This window comes from Hypanus sabinus, chromosome 6 (assembly GCF_030144855.1).
Source record: "Hypanus sabinus isolate sHypSab1 chromosome 6, sHypSab1.hap1, whole genome shotgun sequence".
NCBI classification, from domain to species: Eukaryota; Metazoa; Chordata; class Chondrichthyes; order Myliobatiformes; family Dasyatidae; genus Hypanus; species Hypanus sabinus.
This window is the reverse complement of record NC_082711.1, coordinates 10,985,635-11,001,960: the sequence shown is the minus strand read 5'-3', so window position 1 is coordinate 11,001,960 and position 16,326 is coordinate 10,985,635. Positions and strand designations below refer to the sequence as shown.

Here is a 16,326-nt window from a genome sequence, read left to right as displayed (position 1 = left end):
CCCCGCCGCGCTTGCGCAGCAAGATGACCGGCAGGATGCGCATGCGTTAAGTCAAGTCTGAAGTTACACTCTCGATTTCAGCACAGAGTCACGGTGCATGTGGTGTCGGTACCATTAACCCTGAAGTAATGCTGGATGCGCCCGGCTGGCCAGCTGGACGGAAATTAAAGTTGCAGGGGAAGCAATTACTGTACTTAGTCTCCAAACAATTGATACTAGAGCGTACAATCATCACAGTGAGATTTGTTTCTGCGCTTCGTGCTCCCTGGAGTACAAATCGAAGTAAATATAATACGGGCCGAATGGTCTACTTCTGCACCTATTGTCTATTATTAGAAAATAGAAAAGGGAAAGTCAGGTAGTGCAAGTCAGGTCCGGATATTTCGAAGGTACGGCCCAGATCCGGGTCAGGATCCGTTCAGCAGTCTTATCACAGTTGGAAAGAAACTGTTCCCAAATCTGGCCATACGAATCTTCAAGCTCCTGAACCTTGTCCCGGAGGGAAGTGGGACAAGAAGTGTGTTGGCTGGATGGGTCGTGTCCTTGATTGTCCTGACAGCACTGCTCCGACAGTGTGCGGTGTAAAGTGAGTCCAAGGATGGAAGATTGGTTTGTGTGATGTGCTGGGCTAGGTTCACGATCTTCTGCAGCTTCTTCAGGTCTTGGACAGGACAACTTCCACACCAGGTTGTGATGCACCCTAGAAGAATGCTTTCTACGGTGCATCTATAAAAATTAGTCAGAGTTTAGGGGACAGGCCAAATTTCTTCAGCTTTCTCAGTAAGTAAAGGCGCTGGTGGGCCTTCTTGGCAGTGGACTCTGCTTGGTTAGACCAAGTCAAGTCATTTGTGATATTCACCTCGAGGAACTTAAAGCTGTTGACCTGTTCCACCTGCGCACCACCGATGTAGATGGGGTCGTGCAGTCCGCTACTCCTTCTGAAGTCAACAACCAATTCCTTTGACTTGCTGACATTGCAGGATAGGTTATTGTCTTCGCACCATGCCACCAGTTTCTTAATTTCCTCTCTGTACTCAGACTCATCATTACCTGAGATATGGCCTACAATTGTGGTGCCATCAGCAAACTTATATATTGAGTTCGATGGAAACCTGGCGACACAATCATGGGTGTACAGTGAGTACAACAGGGGGCTGAGTACACAGCTTTGTGGGGCACCGGTGCTCAGAGTGATTGTAGAGGAGACCTTGCCCCCTATTTTTTTGCAGCCTGGGTCCTGTCTGTGAGGAAGTTGAAGATCCAGCTGCAGATCTGAGTGCTGAGACCCAGGTTCCGGAGCTTAGGAATCAGTTTATTTGGAATGATGGTATTAAAGTCAGAGCTGTAGTCGATGAAAAGGAGTCTTACATATGTGTCTTTATTCTCCAAGTGTTCTAAGGAGGAATGTAGTGCCAGAGAGATGGCATCTGCCATTGACCTGTTGCTCCGGTAGGCGAATTGAAAAGCGTCGAGGTTGACCAGTAGGCTATGGTTGATGTTTGCCATAACCAATCGCTTGCATAACCAATACAGTACTATTAATAAAAGCAGCGTTGGACATAGGGGAAAGCTGAAATTAATTCAAAAGAAAAATAAAAGTACTGTACATCCATCTTCACAGAGTGCAAAAGATGGTTATTAGAAATTGTTAAATTCAATAAGACGTTCAGCCCCCTACTCTAGTCCATGTATGGTTATGGCTGCGTGGCCAGTTTCTGCTCTTAATTCCATCTATGATTTTGTAGCGGTGGGCCATTTCTCAAATAACGAGTGGAGTATAAGATGAAGAGAGAGCTTAGTGACATCTTATTCCTCAATATCTGCGAAACAAAGAGCTGGTTATTGGCTCTGGGTGGGGGTGGGGGTGGGGGGTGCACATGCTCCTGTCTATATCAATGGTGTTGAGTTTGAGAGCTTTGGGTTTCCAGTGAGGAACATACTGTAGTCTGTCCTGGTCCAACCATGTTCAGGGCTGGATTAACCTAGTAGCAAAAGTAGCATATGCTATGGACCCCGCACTAAATGCTTGCGAGCTGCAGTCTGGTGAAATCGGCATCTCACCGTATTCTCACGATGATCTGGCGATGCTGTTTCCATGTCGGGGGAGCTGCATGGTGTGAGTACGCGGGCGTGTGTTGGCTCCTTGCTGCGTCGTGGTGACCCTTTGTGCTACCTCCCACGCTCCCAAGCCGCTGCGGCATGCGCTGTTACTCCGCTGGAGGCTGCGCCGCCGCGGTGAGCCTGCGACAAGGGATGTGCGACTCAAGTTTTATGTCACCCAGTTCATGATTCCTCACTTTTTTCCTGATTTGAGGTAGTCCGAACCAGGTCATGAACATACAAGATCGGATTAGCCAGCGAGTTTTGTGTCGCTAAACGAGTCTGTTCCCACCTTGTGAAAGAAATGGAGACCGAACAAAAGTATTAGCGCACACTTCTAAAGCGAATAATTGAAGTTGTAAAGTTTTTAGCAGAATGAGGCCTTTCATTTCGTGGTAGTTATGAAACTGTTGGCCCTCCTCATAATGGAAATTACTTGGGGTTGTTAGAATTACTGGCTTAGTTTGACCCTTTTCTGGCAGAGCATATAAATGCTCATGCAAGCCAAGGAAGGGGACATAAATCACACCTATCTAAAACAACATGTGAGGAATTCATCAGTTTGATTGGATCCAGCATACTGGATCACATTATCGGTGAAGTGAAGAAATACAAGTATTATTCTGTTTCACTGGATTCTGTTCCAGATATATCTAATGTGGACCAGCTGACTTTGACTGTGCGTTATGTTTTGCCGTCTGGACCAGTTTTTAATAACCATATAACAATTACAGCACAGAAACAGGCCATCTCGGCCCTTCTAGTCCGTGCCGAACACTTACTCTCACCTAGTCCCACCTACCTGCACTCAGCCCATAACCCTCCATTCCTGTCCATATACCTATCCAATTTTACTTTAAATGACAAAATCGAACCTGCCTCTACCACTTCTACTGGAAGCTCGTTCCACACAGCTATCACTCTCTGAGTAAAGAAGTTCCCCCTCGTGTTACCCCTAAACTTTTGCCCCTTAACTCTCAACTCATGTCCTCTTGTTTGAATCTCCCCTACTCTCAATGGAAAAAGCCTATCCACGTCAGTTCTATCTACCTCCCTAATAAATTTTAAATACCTCTATCAAGTCCCCCCTCAACCTTCTACGCTCCAAAGAATAAAGACCTAACTTGTTCAACCTTTCTCGGTAACTTAGGTGCTGAAACCCAGGTAACATTTTAGTAAATCTCCTCTGTACTCTCTCTATTTTGTTGACATCTTTCCTATAATTCAGTGACCAGAACTGTACACAATACTCCAAATTCGGCCTCACCAATGCCTTGTAAAATTTTAACATTACATCCCAACTCCTATACTCAATACTCTGATTTATAAAGGCCAGCATACCAAAAGCTTTCTTCACCAACCTATCCACATGAGATTCCACCTTCAGGGAACTATGCACCATTATTCCTAGGTCACTCTGTTCTACTTGAAATATTTGTGAAGTTTTTGCATATGGAAGGTCATAGTGCTGAACAGCTCACACAAAGTTTACTTGACTTTTTGAAGGAAAATGACATTGATATAAGAGACTGCTTTGGTCAAAGTTATGACAATGCCAGCAACATGAGTGGCAAGTACAGAGGCTTATGAGCATGAATTAAAGAGCTGAATGAGTTTGCACATTCCATGTTTTGCACATTCACTAAATTTGCTTGGAAGATGTGCTGCTGAATGTTGTCAAGAAGTATTAATCTTCTTTCAATTTGTAGAAAGCCTACAGACATATTTTCTGTTTCTGTTTATTGGTGGGATCTCCTTTCTGCTTCATTATATGATGGTGGTGCTCATTTGCCCGTTGTGAAAAGAATGTCAGATACCAGGTGATCAGCTCGTGCAGATGCAACAAAAGCACTTTTACACAGCTTTTCTGCAATAAAACAAGTCTTGGATGACATTTCAAATGACAATGATCAGAAGGCAGAGTGTCGACAACAGGCTCGTGGACTACTTTCAACCATGATGAAGCTGGAAACGGGAATATTGCGGGATCAAGTATTACAGCGTTTTCAAATGACCAGTGCTTCTTTGCAATCTTCTGTTACACGGGGGTGACCGAGGAGAACCCAAGCGCAGGACACTGCTTTATCCATGCTAGAATCTTCCCTGTAATACCATGGGCTCATAGCTTGTTAAGCAGCCTCGTGTGTCGCACCTTGTCAAAGGCCTTCTGAAAATCCAAGTACACAACATCAACTGATTCTCCTTTGTCCATAACTACTTGTTATTTCTTTAAAGAATTCCAACAAATATGTCAGGCAAGATTTTCCCTTGAGGAAACCAGGCTGACTACAGCCTGTTTTATCGTGTACCTCCAAGTCACTCGAAACCACATCCTTAATAATTGACTCCAACATCTTCCCAACCAGGTCTGACGAACTGGCCTGTAATCTCCTTTCTTATGTTTCTCTTCCTTCTTGAAGAGAGGAGTGACATTTGCAATGTTCCAGTCTTCCAGAACCATTCCAGAATTTACTGATTCTGGGAAGATCATTACTAATACCTCCAGAATCTCTTCAGCCACCTCTTTCAGAACCCTGGGGTGTACACTGTCTGGTCCAGGTGACTTATCTACCTACATACTCTTGTAATGGTAACTTCACACACTTCATGACCCCTGACAACTGGAACTTCCACCATACCGCTTGTGTCTTCCCCAGTGAAGACTGATTCAAAATGCTCAGTTTGTCCACCATTTTGTTGTCCGCACTCTTGCTTCTCTTTTACACGTTATGTATCTTAAGAAACTTCTGGTACCCTCTTGGTAACTTCCTTGAAAACTCTATATAAGGTTGGTTAGATATGACCTACCACACATGAAGCCATGCTGACTGTCCTTAATCAGTCCTTATCTATCCACATATTTATACATCCAGTTTCTTAGAATACCTTCCAATAACTTTCCCACAATTGAAGTCAGACTCACCAGTGTAAAAGTTCCTGGTTTATGTTTAGAACCTTTATTTCAACAGTGGAATGACACTGGCTATCCTCCAACCCTCCGTGTTAACAACCCACACGACCGAGGGTGTGCTGGAGCCGCCTGCAAGTGTTGCTACGTGTTCTGCTGCCAACATAGTACGTCCACAATGTTCAGCAGAAACGACAATGACGGCAGCAAAAGAATCCCATTTCCTCCCTCCCACCCACCCACACAGAATGACCTCCGATGGCTTTGACTATTGGGCCTTGACTTTTGGACTCACCGACTTTGGTCTTCAATCTTTGCTATTAACTCCAGGACTCACCATTGATGGACTCTGAACTCTGTCTCACACCCCACTGACCACGGTGGACTTTGTCCTGAGCACCTGCTGATCTTAGTCTGCGGAGTGCTCCAACGTACTATCCCTGTGTTAACTGAAGGGGTGGGGAGGTGTAGACCTCCTACTGAGGGCCGTCTGTTGGTCCGGGTTGACCACAGATGTCGCATCCCACTTGTCTACGTGATACGCAAGCCAGGGAAATATGGAGAGCAAGCCCATGAAGTCGGCTCCCCTCCTCCTCACAGCTGACAAACCCAAAGGAACCGCAAAGACGGCTGGGCCTCACCTGTCTGAAGCACCTTTGTCCCTTCTGCGGTTCTGCTGGGTTTAGTAGCTAAGCCATACGTGAAGGCCAGGAGCTGGAGTTGGTTTGAGATGCATGTCATTGGAAGCATGTAATAGGTCAGGGGAGCCTATCCGCACGACCAGCCACCACCCCCCCTCCCCCAGCTATGACAACCTGAAGGAACCAGTCCCCCTACTAACTGTATGTTAACTGAAGAATTGGGTGGGGGGGGAACAATTCTAAAAATTCCCCCTTTCTTAAAACCAGCAGAGGACTGTTGCTAAAAGGACAAACTGTGAGAAATTTCCAGCTTTTAATGACACGGCTTCACCAAGCTCCAATAACAGCACTGCCAAGGAAAGTGAATCAGATAGAAACCAGGCCTTCACATTCAATCACCATCGCTGATTTTTTTTTAATTTTAGCAATGCAGTGTCAAGTAGAGCCTTTGAGCTGGGCTGCCACAGCAGCCTCTGACAAACCCGAGCAACCCTAACCTAATCACAGGACAATTTACAATGACCAATTGACATACCTGGTACATCCTTGGACTGTGGGAGGAAACTGGAGCACCCGGGGAAAACTACATGGTTCAGGGGAGAACGTACAAACTCCTTACTTTGAACTCCCAACTCCGATGCTCCGAGTTGTAATAACATCGCACTGACCACTATGCTACCGTGCCTCCCATCCTTGGGAGGCTCAATTTAAATAAAGTCCACTGACTGTCCCAGGCGATGTCACTGCCAAGACTTGAGGACACGAGTTATGGGGAAAGGTTGAGTAGGTTAGGACTTTAGTCTCTGAACCATAGGAGAATGAGGGGAGATTTAATAGAGGTATTCAAAATTATGTGGGGTATAAATAGGGTAAATGCAAGCAGGCCTTTTCCATTGAGGTTGGATGACTTGAACTAGAGGTCATAGGTTGAGGGTGAAAGGTGAAACACTTAAAGGAAACTCCTTCACTCAGAGGGTGGTGAGAATGTTGAATAGGTTGCCAGCAGATGCAGAGGATACAAGTTTGATTTCAACGTTGAAGTTGGATAACTACATAAGTGGGAGGGCTATGATCCGGATGCAGGTCATTGGCAGAATGACAGTTCAGTACAGAATAGATGGGCTGAAGGGCTTTGTATGACTCTATGATCTCCCAATTTGAGAAAAGGTAGTTTTACCTAAACATGGTGCCTTGCGTCACGGGTAGGAGATAATCAGTAACGACGTCACTGTATGTTGTATTTATAATAATGAGATCAGATGGTTGATGAAGATAAAGCTTAAGTTCATGTGGATCAGGAGGATTTGCACCCCACTCTCCCACATCGCTGAAGCTGAAGCCTGCAAAACGGGTGCTTATTGTTTACCCAGTTCACGGGCCCGGTTCGTTGCAGCTTCTACAGCACTCATGACGGTGCTACGCAAGTTCCCCTTCTCCAGCGCATACAGGCCGTGGATGGTGGTCCCACCTGGGGTGCACACGTCACTCTTCAATTTTGCCGGGTGTTCCCCAGTCTCCATAATCATCTTTGCAGCTCCCTGGGAAAAACACACAGCACAAAGAGAGAGAAAGAGGTTACTGACAGCAAATTCAGCCTGATTTTAATTTTGTTTGTCACCTGTACAACAACACTTACAGTGAAATGCGTTGTTTGTGTCAGCGACCCCCGATTTAACCCTAGCCCAAATATGGGACAATTTACAATGACCGATTAACCTACTAATCATGAACGTCTCTGGATTGTGGTTGGAAACCAGAGCCCCAGGAGGAAATCCACGCCCTCCACGGAGGCTCTTCACAGATGATGTAAGACTCGAAATCCGAATGCCCTGAGCTGTAATAGTGTTGTGCTAACTGCTACGCTGTGGTGGCACCCATCTGCCTGTCCGAATGCCTTTTAAATCTTGTTATTGTACTTGTCTTCCTCTGCAGTGCTCCTTTACGCAGGCCAGCGCCTGCCTCGCTAAGGGGAGAGGCTTTCGATGAGCAGGTTAGTCAGGGCACTTACTACAACAAAGGAGAATAAAAACTAGAGGCGTAGGCTTGAGGTGAGGGGGAAATGTTATCAACTTATACAGCTCTATCAAGTCACTTCTCATCCTCCTTCAGTTCCAAGACAAAAGCCCTCGCTCATTCAGCCTATCCTCATGACAGGATAGGTTGAATGATATCCTAGCAAATCTCCTCAGCATCCTCCCTAGAGCTTCCACAAAATCAGAAGGATTTGGGAGTCTTTGTGCAGCTCTCCCTAAAGGTTCACGGAGGCTGAGTCAGTGGTAAGGAAGGCAATTGCAATGTTAGTATTCATTTCAGGACTGGAATATAAAAGCAAGGATGTAATGCCGAGGCTGTGAGCAGCTTTAGGCCTTTTATCCAGGAAAGGATGTACAGTCATGGGAGAGAGTCCAGAGGAGGTTCATGGGAATGAAAGGGTTAATGTATGAGGAATGTTTGATGGCTCTGGGCCTGTGCTCACTGGAGTTCTGAAGAATGATGGGGTTCTCACTGAAATGTCTGGAATATTCAAAGGCCTAGACAAAGTGAATGTGGAAAGGATGTTTCCTATAACAAGGGAAAATAGGACCAGAGGGCACAGCCTCAAAATAGAATGATGCCCATTTAGAACGAAATAGATGGAGGCCCATTTGGAAAATAGGTGAGGATTTTCTTTGGCCAGAAGGTGGTGAATCTGTAGTGGACAAGTCACTGGGGGTTGATAGGTTCTTGATTAGTAAGGATACAAAGGTTACAGGCAGAAGGCAGGAGAATGGGGTTGAGAGGGTTAATAATTCAATCTTGATGGAATGGTGGAGCAGACTCGATGGGTTGAATAATGGCCTATTCTGCTCCTATGTGTTATGGTCACATCCTTCCTATGAGGCAACCAGAACTGAAGAAACGGCCAAACGTCACCTACCATCAGTGTGTGCGCTACCAGCTTCTTCGACAGCTCGTATGGCATTCCCATCTTCACAGCCCCGTCTGCCAGAGCCTCAGCAAACATGTAAACCTGTGGGAAAGAGAGAGCCAGAGGAAGAATTGCATTATAAATAGAATAATTTATTTTATTTTACTAGTTATCTCAGGAATGAAAGGGTTAATGTATGAGGAGCATTGGAATTGGTCTGGGCCTGTGCACGCTGGAAATTAGAAGAATGGGGGCGGGGGGGGGGGGAGATCGCCATCAAATGTTGAAAGACCTAGATAGAACTGATGTGGAGAGGATGTTTCCCTTAGCAGGGAGTCTAGGACCAGAGAGCATGGCCTCAGGATAGAGGGGCATCCCTTTAGGATAGAGATGAGGAGGAATTTCTTTACCAGCATGGTGAATCTGCCATGTACACCTGTGGAGGCCAAGTCGTTGGGTATATTTAAGAGTAAAGAGGGTGTTGAGAGGTTCTTGGTTAGTCAGGGCACCACAGATTACGGGGACAAGGCAGGAGGAGGGGGTTGAGAGGGATAATAAATGAACCACGATGGGGTGGCGGACAGACACAGCGGTGCGAATGGCCTAATTCAACTCCTATGTCTTACGGTCCTTAAAAATCAGAAACTGCAAATGCTGGGACTTTGAAGTAAAAAGAGAAATTGCCCCCTCTGTACGTACGTATGCCACGCCGCTCCCGCTGACTCCCGTGTGGATGTCGATGTAGGATTCCGGTATTTCCTCACACACACCGAGGGAAGACAAGAGGCTCTTCAGGAGAGCCCCGTCCTGCTCCTTGGCGTTCGTTCCACGACAGAACACTATCGTGCCCTGCTGCACCACGCACGGCAAGTTTGGCATCATCCGCACTACCCTGCTGTCCGCAGGCAGGCACTGAGGAGAAAATTACTGCACTGTCACCAAGGAGTCTCTGCAATACAAGTCCAATGCTTCGTTAATCGCTCCACAGTTAGAGCAAACTGAAACGCCGGGATAGAGGGGGTGTGGAAAGGTCGTCCTCATTAGTCAGGGGAGGCTAAAATTCAAGGCGGACAGCTATTGGGGACACCTTAAAAAGGCAGTGCCTAAAGTGCAGGAGTCTAAAGTGGGGGAGTCTGTGACCAGACGGTGCATCCTCAGAATACAAGGATGTTCATTTAGAATAGAGGAGGAGGAATTTCTTCAGCCAGAGGGCGATGAATCTGTGGAATTCAACGCTGCAGATGGCTGTTGGGGCCAAGTCATTGACCATATTTAAAGTAGAGATTGATAGGTTTGTGATTCACCAGGGTCAAAGGTTATGGGGAGAAGGCAGGAGAAATGGGTTGGGGGGGGGGGAAGAAATAAATCAGCCATGATGGAATAGCAGAGTAGACTCAATGGGGCAAGTGGCCTAGTTCTGTTCCTATATCTCATGTTCTTAAAAGCATATGTCCATTTATTGCAAATCTCCCCCCAGCTTACTCGGCAAAATAGTGGGCTGAGTGACTCCAGCACACAGCTGCCTACTCACGTTCTCCAGTGTTTCGACGGTGATTCCAGCTGCCACAGAGATAATGAGGTGCTCGGGTGTGACGAAATGCGAAATGCTCTCCAGGACATGAGGCAGGATGGGTGGCTTGACGGCCAGGAAAAGGACAGTACAATTTTTCACCACACTGACGTTGTCGTGTGTCGTCTGCATCCCAGCTTCCTATTGGACACAGAGGAAAAGAAGGAAGTCCGGAGGGAGGAAAGGTAGGCCACCCCACTGCTCGGAAACAGGCCATTCAGCCCACCACATCGATGCCAGGGTGGGTGGGTGAAGAGCTTTAATGGACATCGCCATGTTGCTGGCTGTGACGGGCAATACTCAGTGCTTGTTTTGTTTTTGTTTGTGTTCTGTGTTGATCTGCCAAGCGTCGTGGAAATGCCACATTGGTGCTGGAGTGTGTGGTGACACTTACAGGCTTTTCCCAGCACGTCCTTAAGTCGTGCTTCACTGTCTGTTTCCATGAACACTCAGTGGCCACTTTATTGGGTAAACCTGTATATGGTCGCCTCACTACAGGAAGGATGTGGAAACCATAGAAAGGGTGCAGAGGAGATTTACAAGGATGTTCCCTGGATTGGGGAGCATGCCTTATGAAAACAGGTTGAGTGAACTCGGCCTTTTCTCCTTGGAGCAACGGAGGATGAGAGGTGACCTGATAGAGGTGTACAAGATAATGAGAGGCATTGATTCAGTGGGTAGTCAGAGGCTTTTTCCCAGGGCTGAGATGGCTGCCACGAGAGGGCACAGTTGTAAGGTGCTTGGAAGCAGGTACAGAGGGGTACTCAGGGGCAAGTTTTTTATGCCAAGGGTGGTGAGTGTGTGGAATGGGCTGCCGGTGACAGTGTGGAGGCACGAATATGATAGAGTATATTAAGAGACTCCTGGATAGGTACATGGAGTCTAGAAAAATAGATGGCTTTGGGTAACCCTGGGTAATTTCTAAAGTAAGTACATGTTTGGCACAGCATCATGGGCTGAAGGGCCTGTATTTTGCTGTAGGTTTTCTATGTCTCGATTAATGCAAATATCTAATCAGCCAATCATGTGGCAGGAACTTAATACATAACAGCATGTAGACAAGGTCAAGAGGTTCAGTTTGGGGAAGGGAATGTGATCTAAGTGACTTTGACCACAGAATAATTGTTGGTGCCAGATGGGGTGGTTTGAGTATCTCAGAAACTGCTGATCTCCTGGGATTTTTACACATAACAGCCTCTAGAGTTTATAAAGAATGGTGTGAGAAACCAGAGAGTGGTAGTTCTGTGGGCAAAAATGCCATGTCAATGAGTGAAGGAGAAAGGCCAGACTGGTTCAAGCTGACAGGGAGGCGACAGTAACTCAAATAACCAAACATTACAACGGTGGTGTGGAGAAGAGCATCTCTGAATGCACAACACGTCAAACCTTGAAGTCAGAGAATGGCCAGACTGATTCAAGCTGACAGGAAGTTCAAAGTTAATGTACAGGTAGTCCCTGATTTACGAACGTCTGACTTACGAACAACTTGTACTTACGAACCGAGGAAGGAGAACGCCGTCCTCCATTTTAAGTTGGATCATGATGCCGCCCGCCATTTTAAGTTGTTGCCGTTGACACTGTGTTGAGTGTGTAACTTTGTATTTGGCTTAAAATTTTCTTAGCAAGATTCACCCTGACCCCCCCGCCCCCTTTTCCGGTCAGCTGGTGGCGCAGTGAGATCAGCACCGGGCTCAAGAACGGAGGTTCCTGATTTTGATCCAGTGACAGGCTGCTCCCGAGCGCACTGTCCATCTGTGCCGGGTTGATGTCGAGCTCGCAACTCAACCTCGTAAAAAAAACTACCACCTCCAGTTTAAATTCCCACGCAGAATATTGTGGAGGATCAAATACCCAAACCCAGCACAACCCCCACTTGTCCCATTTAACCTGTCTCGGTGTGGTGGACTTTAGGACCCGGGGAATTTCAGTGCAGTGGTCCTTAGGACCCAGCGGAGCTCAGGACCCACCGCCCGCAGTGTTTCTGTTCTGGTGACGACAAACGATCACGATTGAAATTAAAGTGGAAATAATAAAGCGTTTGGAAAGAGGTGAAACGCCATCGGTCATTGGAAAAGTGTCAGGCTACAGTTTGTCAACGATCAGAACAATCTTAAAGGATAAAGTGAGAATAACAGAGCATGTGAAACACCCTGCCCCGATGAAAGCTACAATTATTACTAAACAACACAGTAGTTTAATTTTTGGAATACAGATGTTTCTCAAGTGTTTTATATGCATAGAAAGGTAAAATATATACTATATATTAAGACAAATGTTTGACTAACTGACACTAAATAATACCGGATGTACTTGTTCCGACTTACGTACAAATCCGACTTAAAGACAGACTCAGGAACGGGACTCGTTCGTAACCCGGGGACTGCCTGTATTATCAAAGTACATATATGGTACCATATACAACCTGAGATTCATCATTTTTTTGCAGGCATAGTCAATAAATCCAATAACCATAACAGAATCAATGAAAGACCTCAGCAACTGGGTGGATAACCAGTGTGCAAAAGACTGCAAATACAAAAATAATTATATAGTAATAAAAATAAATAAATATGCAACAAAAATCTGGAATATGAGATGAAGAGTTCATAGGCTGTGGAACATTTCAGGGATGGGTCAAGTGAAGCTGTCCAGTCTGGTTCAACAGCCTGTTAGTTGCAGGGTCAGGACTCTTCCCGAACCTTGTGTTTCCATACCAGGCTGTGATGCAGCTAGTCTCCACCGGACGTCTATAAAAGTCTGTCGAAAGTTTTACATGTCCTACTGAATCTTCGCAAACTCTTAACGAAGCAGACATGCTGCCAGGCTTTCTTCATCATTGCACTTGTGTGCTGGCCCTAGTACAGGTTCTCCAAAATAATAACACCCAGCAATTTAAAGTTGCTGACCCTCCCCACCTCTGATCCTCCAATGAGGACGGGCTCATGGACCTCTGGTTTGCTCCTCCTGAGGTCAATAATCAGCTCCTCGGTCTTGCATTTCTGAATGCACAACACGTTGAACCTCGAAGTGAATGGGCCACAGTAACAGAAGACCGTTTTATTAGGTATAGGAGGTGCCTAATAAAGTGACCATTTGAGTGTCTGCCAGTGATTCTGATCTGCAAAATCTCTAGTGTCGATCACCTCTCAGCTTCTGTTGCTATTTTCACTCACCCCTCCTCGACCTGCCTGTCACCTCTCCTTACCTGGATCCACCAATTTTGCACTGTAATGTACCTCTATCAAATCTCCCCTCATTCTCCTACACTCCAGGGAATAAAGCCCTACACTATTCAGTCTTTCCCAATAACTGAGGTCCCCAAGTCCCAGCAAAATCCTAGTAAATCTCCTCGTTACTCAGCGTTGTACCTGCCAATGTCCCCAACCCAAATGGCACTTTGGGCGCTCACTGAATCTCACCTTGAATTTTTGCAAGTTCTTGTCCGAGGGAGCAGAAGCTATCACTTGTTCAGGCTTTACATTTCCTAAGAAAGAAAAGGTCTTTGGCTTTAAATTCCAACCTCTGGACTCTGGACCCTCGGAGCCTGTGTTCACACAGCTCAAAGTAAGTTTATTATCAAAGTACATACATGTGATTTTCTTGCAGGCATTCATTGCAGATACAAAGAAACACGATAGAATCAACAAAAGAATGCCACACAAGCAGTGTGCAAAAGGCAAACGGTACAAGTACCAACAAATGATAATACAATTGAGACCATGAGTTGGAGAGACCTTGAAAGTGGGCTCATAGGCTGGTGGACACAAGAGACACTGGAAATCCAGAGTAACTCACACTACGTGCTGGAGGAACTGAGCAGGTCAGGCAGCATCTATGATAATGAATAGAGTGGGTATGTTGGGCCAAGACCCTTCATCAGATGTTAGTTCGGTGTTGAGGTGAGTGAAGTTATCCACGCTGGTACAAGAGCCTGATTACAGATTACAACTGTTCCTGAACCTGGGGGGTGGGGGGGGGGGCTCCTTCTCCATGGCAGCAGCAAGAAGTACTTGATGATGGGTGTTGATTTCTTGTGGCAGCGGTCTTTGGAGGTGTGTTCAATGGCAAAACCTCCTTGCATCCCTGGGCAGCACACACACAGTGGTAGAGGGCGCGGGTGATTCAACCCTAAAATACAGGACCAAAATGTGGGGGGGGGGGGGGATTCAAAGCCTCCCAATGCGCTGAGGAAAGGGTGAAGTTTAAAATATAACTAGAGGTAAAAGCCAATCTCACTTAGGGTTCACGAGTGATTTTGCGACACTGTACCGGAAATATTCATGCAAATTTAACAGTTGAATATAGCAATATGCAATATTCAAAGTGTTTCCGGAAACTCCCTAGAGACTCTTTTGCAAGAAAGAATACTGTATGGGAGTGATAAACGTGGAGACTCCGAGAACCAGGGGAAGGTGACAAATGTAACACTGCAGAGGGTGACGGTTACACGAAAGACAGGGCAATAAAGAGGGCTGGCGACCTCCCGCTCACCGCCAACACCTCTCTGCCCTTGCACCCCCCGAGTTACCTCCCCAACCCAGCAGAGACCATCGCCTCCACATCCCCTCACCCTCACCGCCAACAATTAGAGCGCTGGTTCAGCTCCGCCAACCCCCGGTTACCCCTCACTCCAGCACAGGCCATTTACCCGAGGCCAGGAGGCCGGACGCGATGGCCAGTGCCATCTTCCCCGCGCCGATGAAGCCCACTCCCCGCTCGTCCTCCATGACAACCGCCCAGACGCTCAGCCACCGCTGGCCGACCAGACGCGCACCCGGCGGTTCCCAGCCACCGCTGGCCGACCAGACGCGCACCCGGCGGTTCCCAGCCACCGCTGGCCGACCAGACGCGCACCCGGCGGTTCCCGGCCACCGCTGGCCGACCAGACGCGCACCCGGCGGTTCCCAGCCACCGCTGGCCGACCAGACGCGCACCCGGCGGTTCCCGGCCACCGCTGGCCGACCAGACGCGCACCCGGCGGTTCCCGGCCACCGCTGGCCGACCAGACGCGCACCCGGCGGTTCCCAGCCACCGCTGGCCGACCGTGGCACTCCCGGGGTGCAAAGCTGGCTGTTCAACACCAACCCAGGGTGGGGAAACTTCGGCTCTGACCCTGTGAGAGTGTTGCAAGTGTGCGGGCGTTTGTACCTGGGATGTCCAGGTGAATGGGTCTCGGGGTTACAAATTCGAGGAATTCCGCAGAAGCTGGAAATCCAGAGGAACATCCACAGAATCAGGGAGGAACAGCAGGTCAGGCAGCGTGAAGAGGAATAATAGACAATAGACAATAGACAATAGGTGCAGAAGTAGACCATTCGGCCCCTCGAGTCTGCACCGCCATTCTGAGATCATGGCTGATCATTCACTATCAATACCTGCCTTGTCCCCATATCGCTTGATTCCCCTATCCATCAGATATCTATCCAGCTCCTTCTTGAAAGCATCCAGAGAATTGGCCTCCACCATCTTCCGAGGCAGTGCATTCCACACCTCCACAACTCTCTGGGAGAAGAAGCTCTTCCTCAACTCTGTTTTAAATAACTGACCTCTTATTCTCAATCCATGCCCTCTGGTACTGGACTCTCCCAACATCTGGAAGATATTTCCTGCCTCAATCCAATCAAATCCTTTAATTATCTTAAATGTTTCAATCAGATCCCCTCTCAATCTCCTCAATTCCAGCGTGTACAAGCCCAATCTCTCCAATCTCTCTGCGTAAGACAGCCCTGCCATCCCTGCCATCCCAGGAATCAACCTAGTGAATCTACGCTGCACTTCCTCAATTGCCAGAATGTCCTTCCTTAAACCTGGAGACCAAAACTGTACACAATATTCCAGGTGTGGTCTCACCAGGGCCCTGTACAAATGCAAAAGGACATCCCTTGCTCTTGTACTCAATTCCCCTTGTAACAAAGGCCAACATTCCATTTGCCCTCTTCACTGCCTGTTGCACTTGCTCATTCACCTTCATTGACTGGTGAACTAGGACTCCTAGGTCTCTTTGCATTTCTCCCTTACCTAGCTCTACACCGTTCAGACAATACTCTGCCCTCTTGTTCCTGCTTCCAAAGTGGATAACTTCACATTTATTCACATTGAATGACATCTGCCAAGTATCTGCCCACTCACCCAGCCTATCCAAGTCTCCCTGTATTCTCCTAACGTCCTCTTCGCATGTCACACTGCCACCCAGTTTAGT

General features: G+C 47.2%; 1 protein-coding gene across 3 annotated transcripts; it reads right to left on the bottom strand.

Moving 5' to 3' along the window:
- Positions 1-5,256: 5,256 nt before the first annotated feature.
- Positions 5,257-15,109, bottom strand: pycr3 (pyrroline-5-carboxylate reductase 3). 3 transcript variants are annotated; one of them, XM_059971696.1, is made up of 6 exons: positions 14,776-15,109; positions 13,547-13,611; positions 10,089-10,268; positions 9,257-9,469; positions 8,567-8,659; positions 5,257-7,187 (listed from the first exon to the last, which is right to left on the bottom strand). In XM_059971696.1, the coding sequence occupies exons 1-6, from the start codon at positions 14,852-14,854 to the stop codon at positions 7,005-7,007; spliced, it is 813 nt and encodes a 270-aa protein (XP_059827679.1). In that variant the 5' UTR covers positions 14,855-15,109; the 3' UTR covers positions 5,257-7,004. The 3 variants fall into 3 exon arrangements, with proteins under 3 accessions (XP_059827679.1, XP_059827680.1, XP_059827681.1); XM_059971697.1 differs by lacking the exon at positions 13,547-13,611 and having other exon boundaries at positions 14,776-14,928; XM_059971698.1 differs by lacking the exon at positions 13,547-13,611 and having other exon boundaries at positions 14,704-14,820.
- Positions 15,110-16,326: the final 1,217 nt, after the last annotated feature.

Bases quoted from the DNA above. Each gene is read 5' to 3' on its own strand.
- pycr3 (XM_059971696.1), bottom strand. From the start codon at position 14,854: ATGGAGGACGAGCGGGGAGTGGGCTTCATCGGCGCGGGGAAGATGGCA. The intron at 9,470-10,088 runs GTGAGTAGGCAG...TTTTCTCCTCAG, and splicing joins CCGTCGAAACACTGGAGAAC to TGCCTGCCTGCGGACAGCAG. The intron at 7,188-8,566 runs GTAGGTGACGTT...TGTTTTTCCCAG, and splicing joins TGGTAGCGCACACACTGATG to GGAGCTGCAAAGATGATTAT.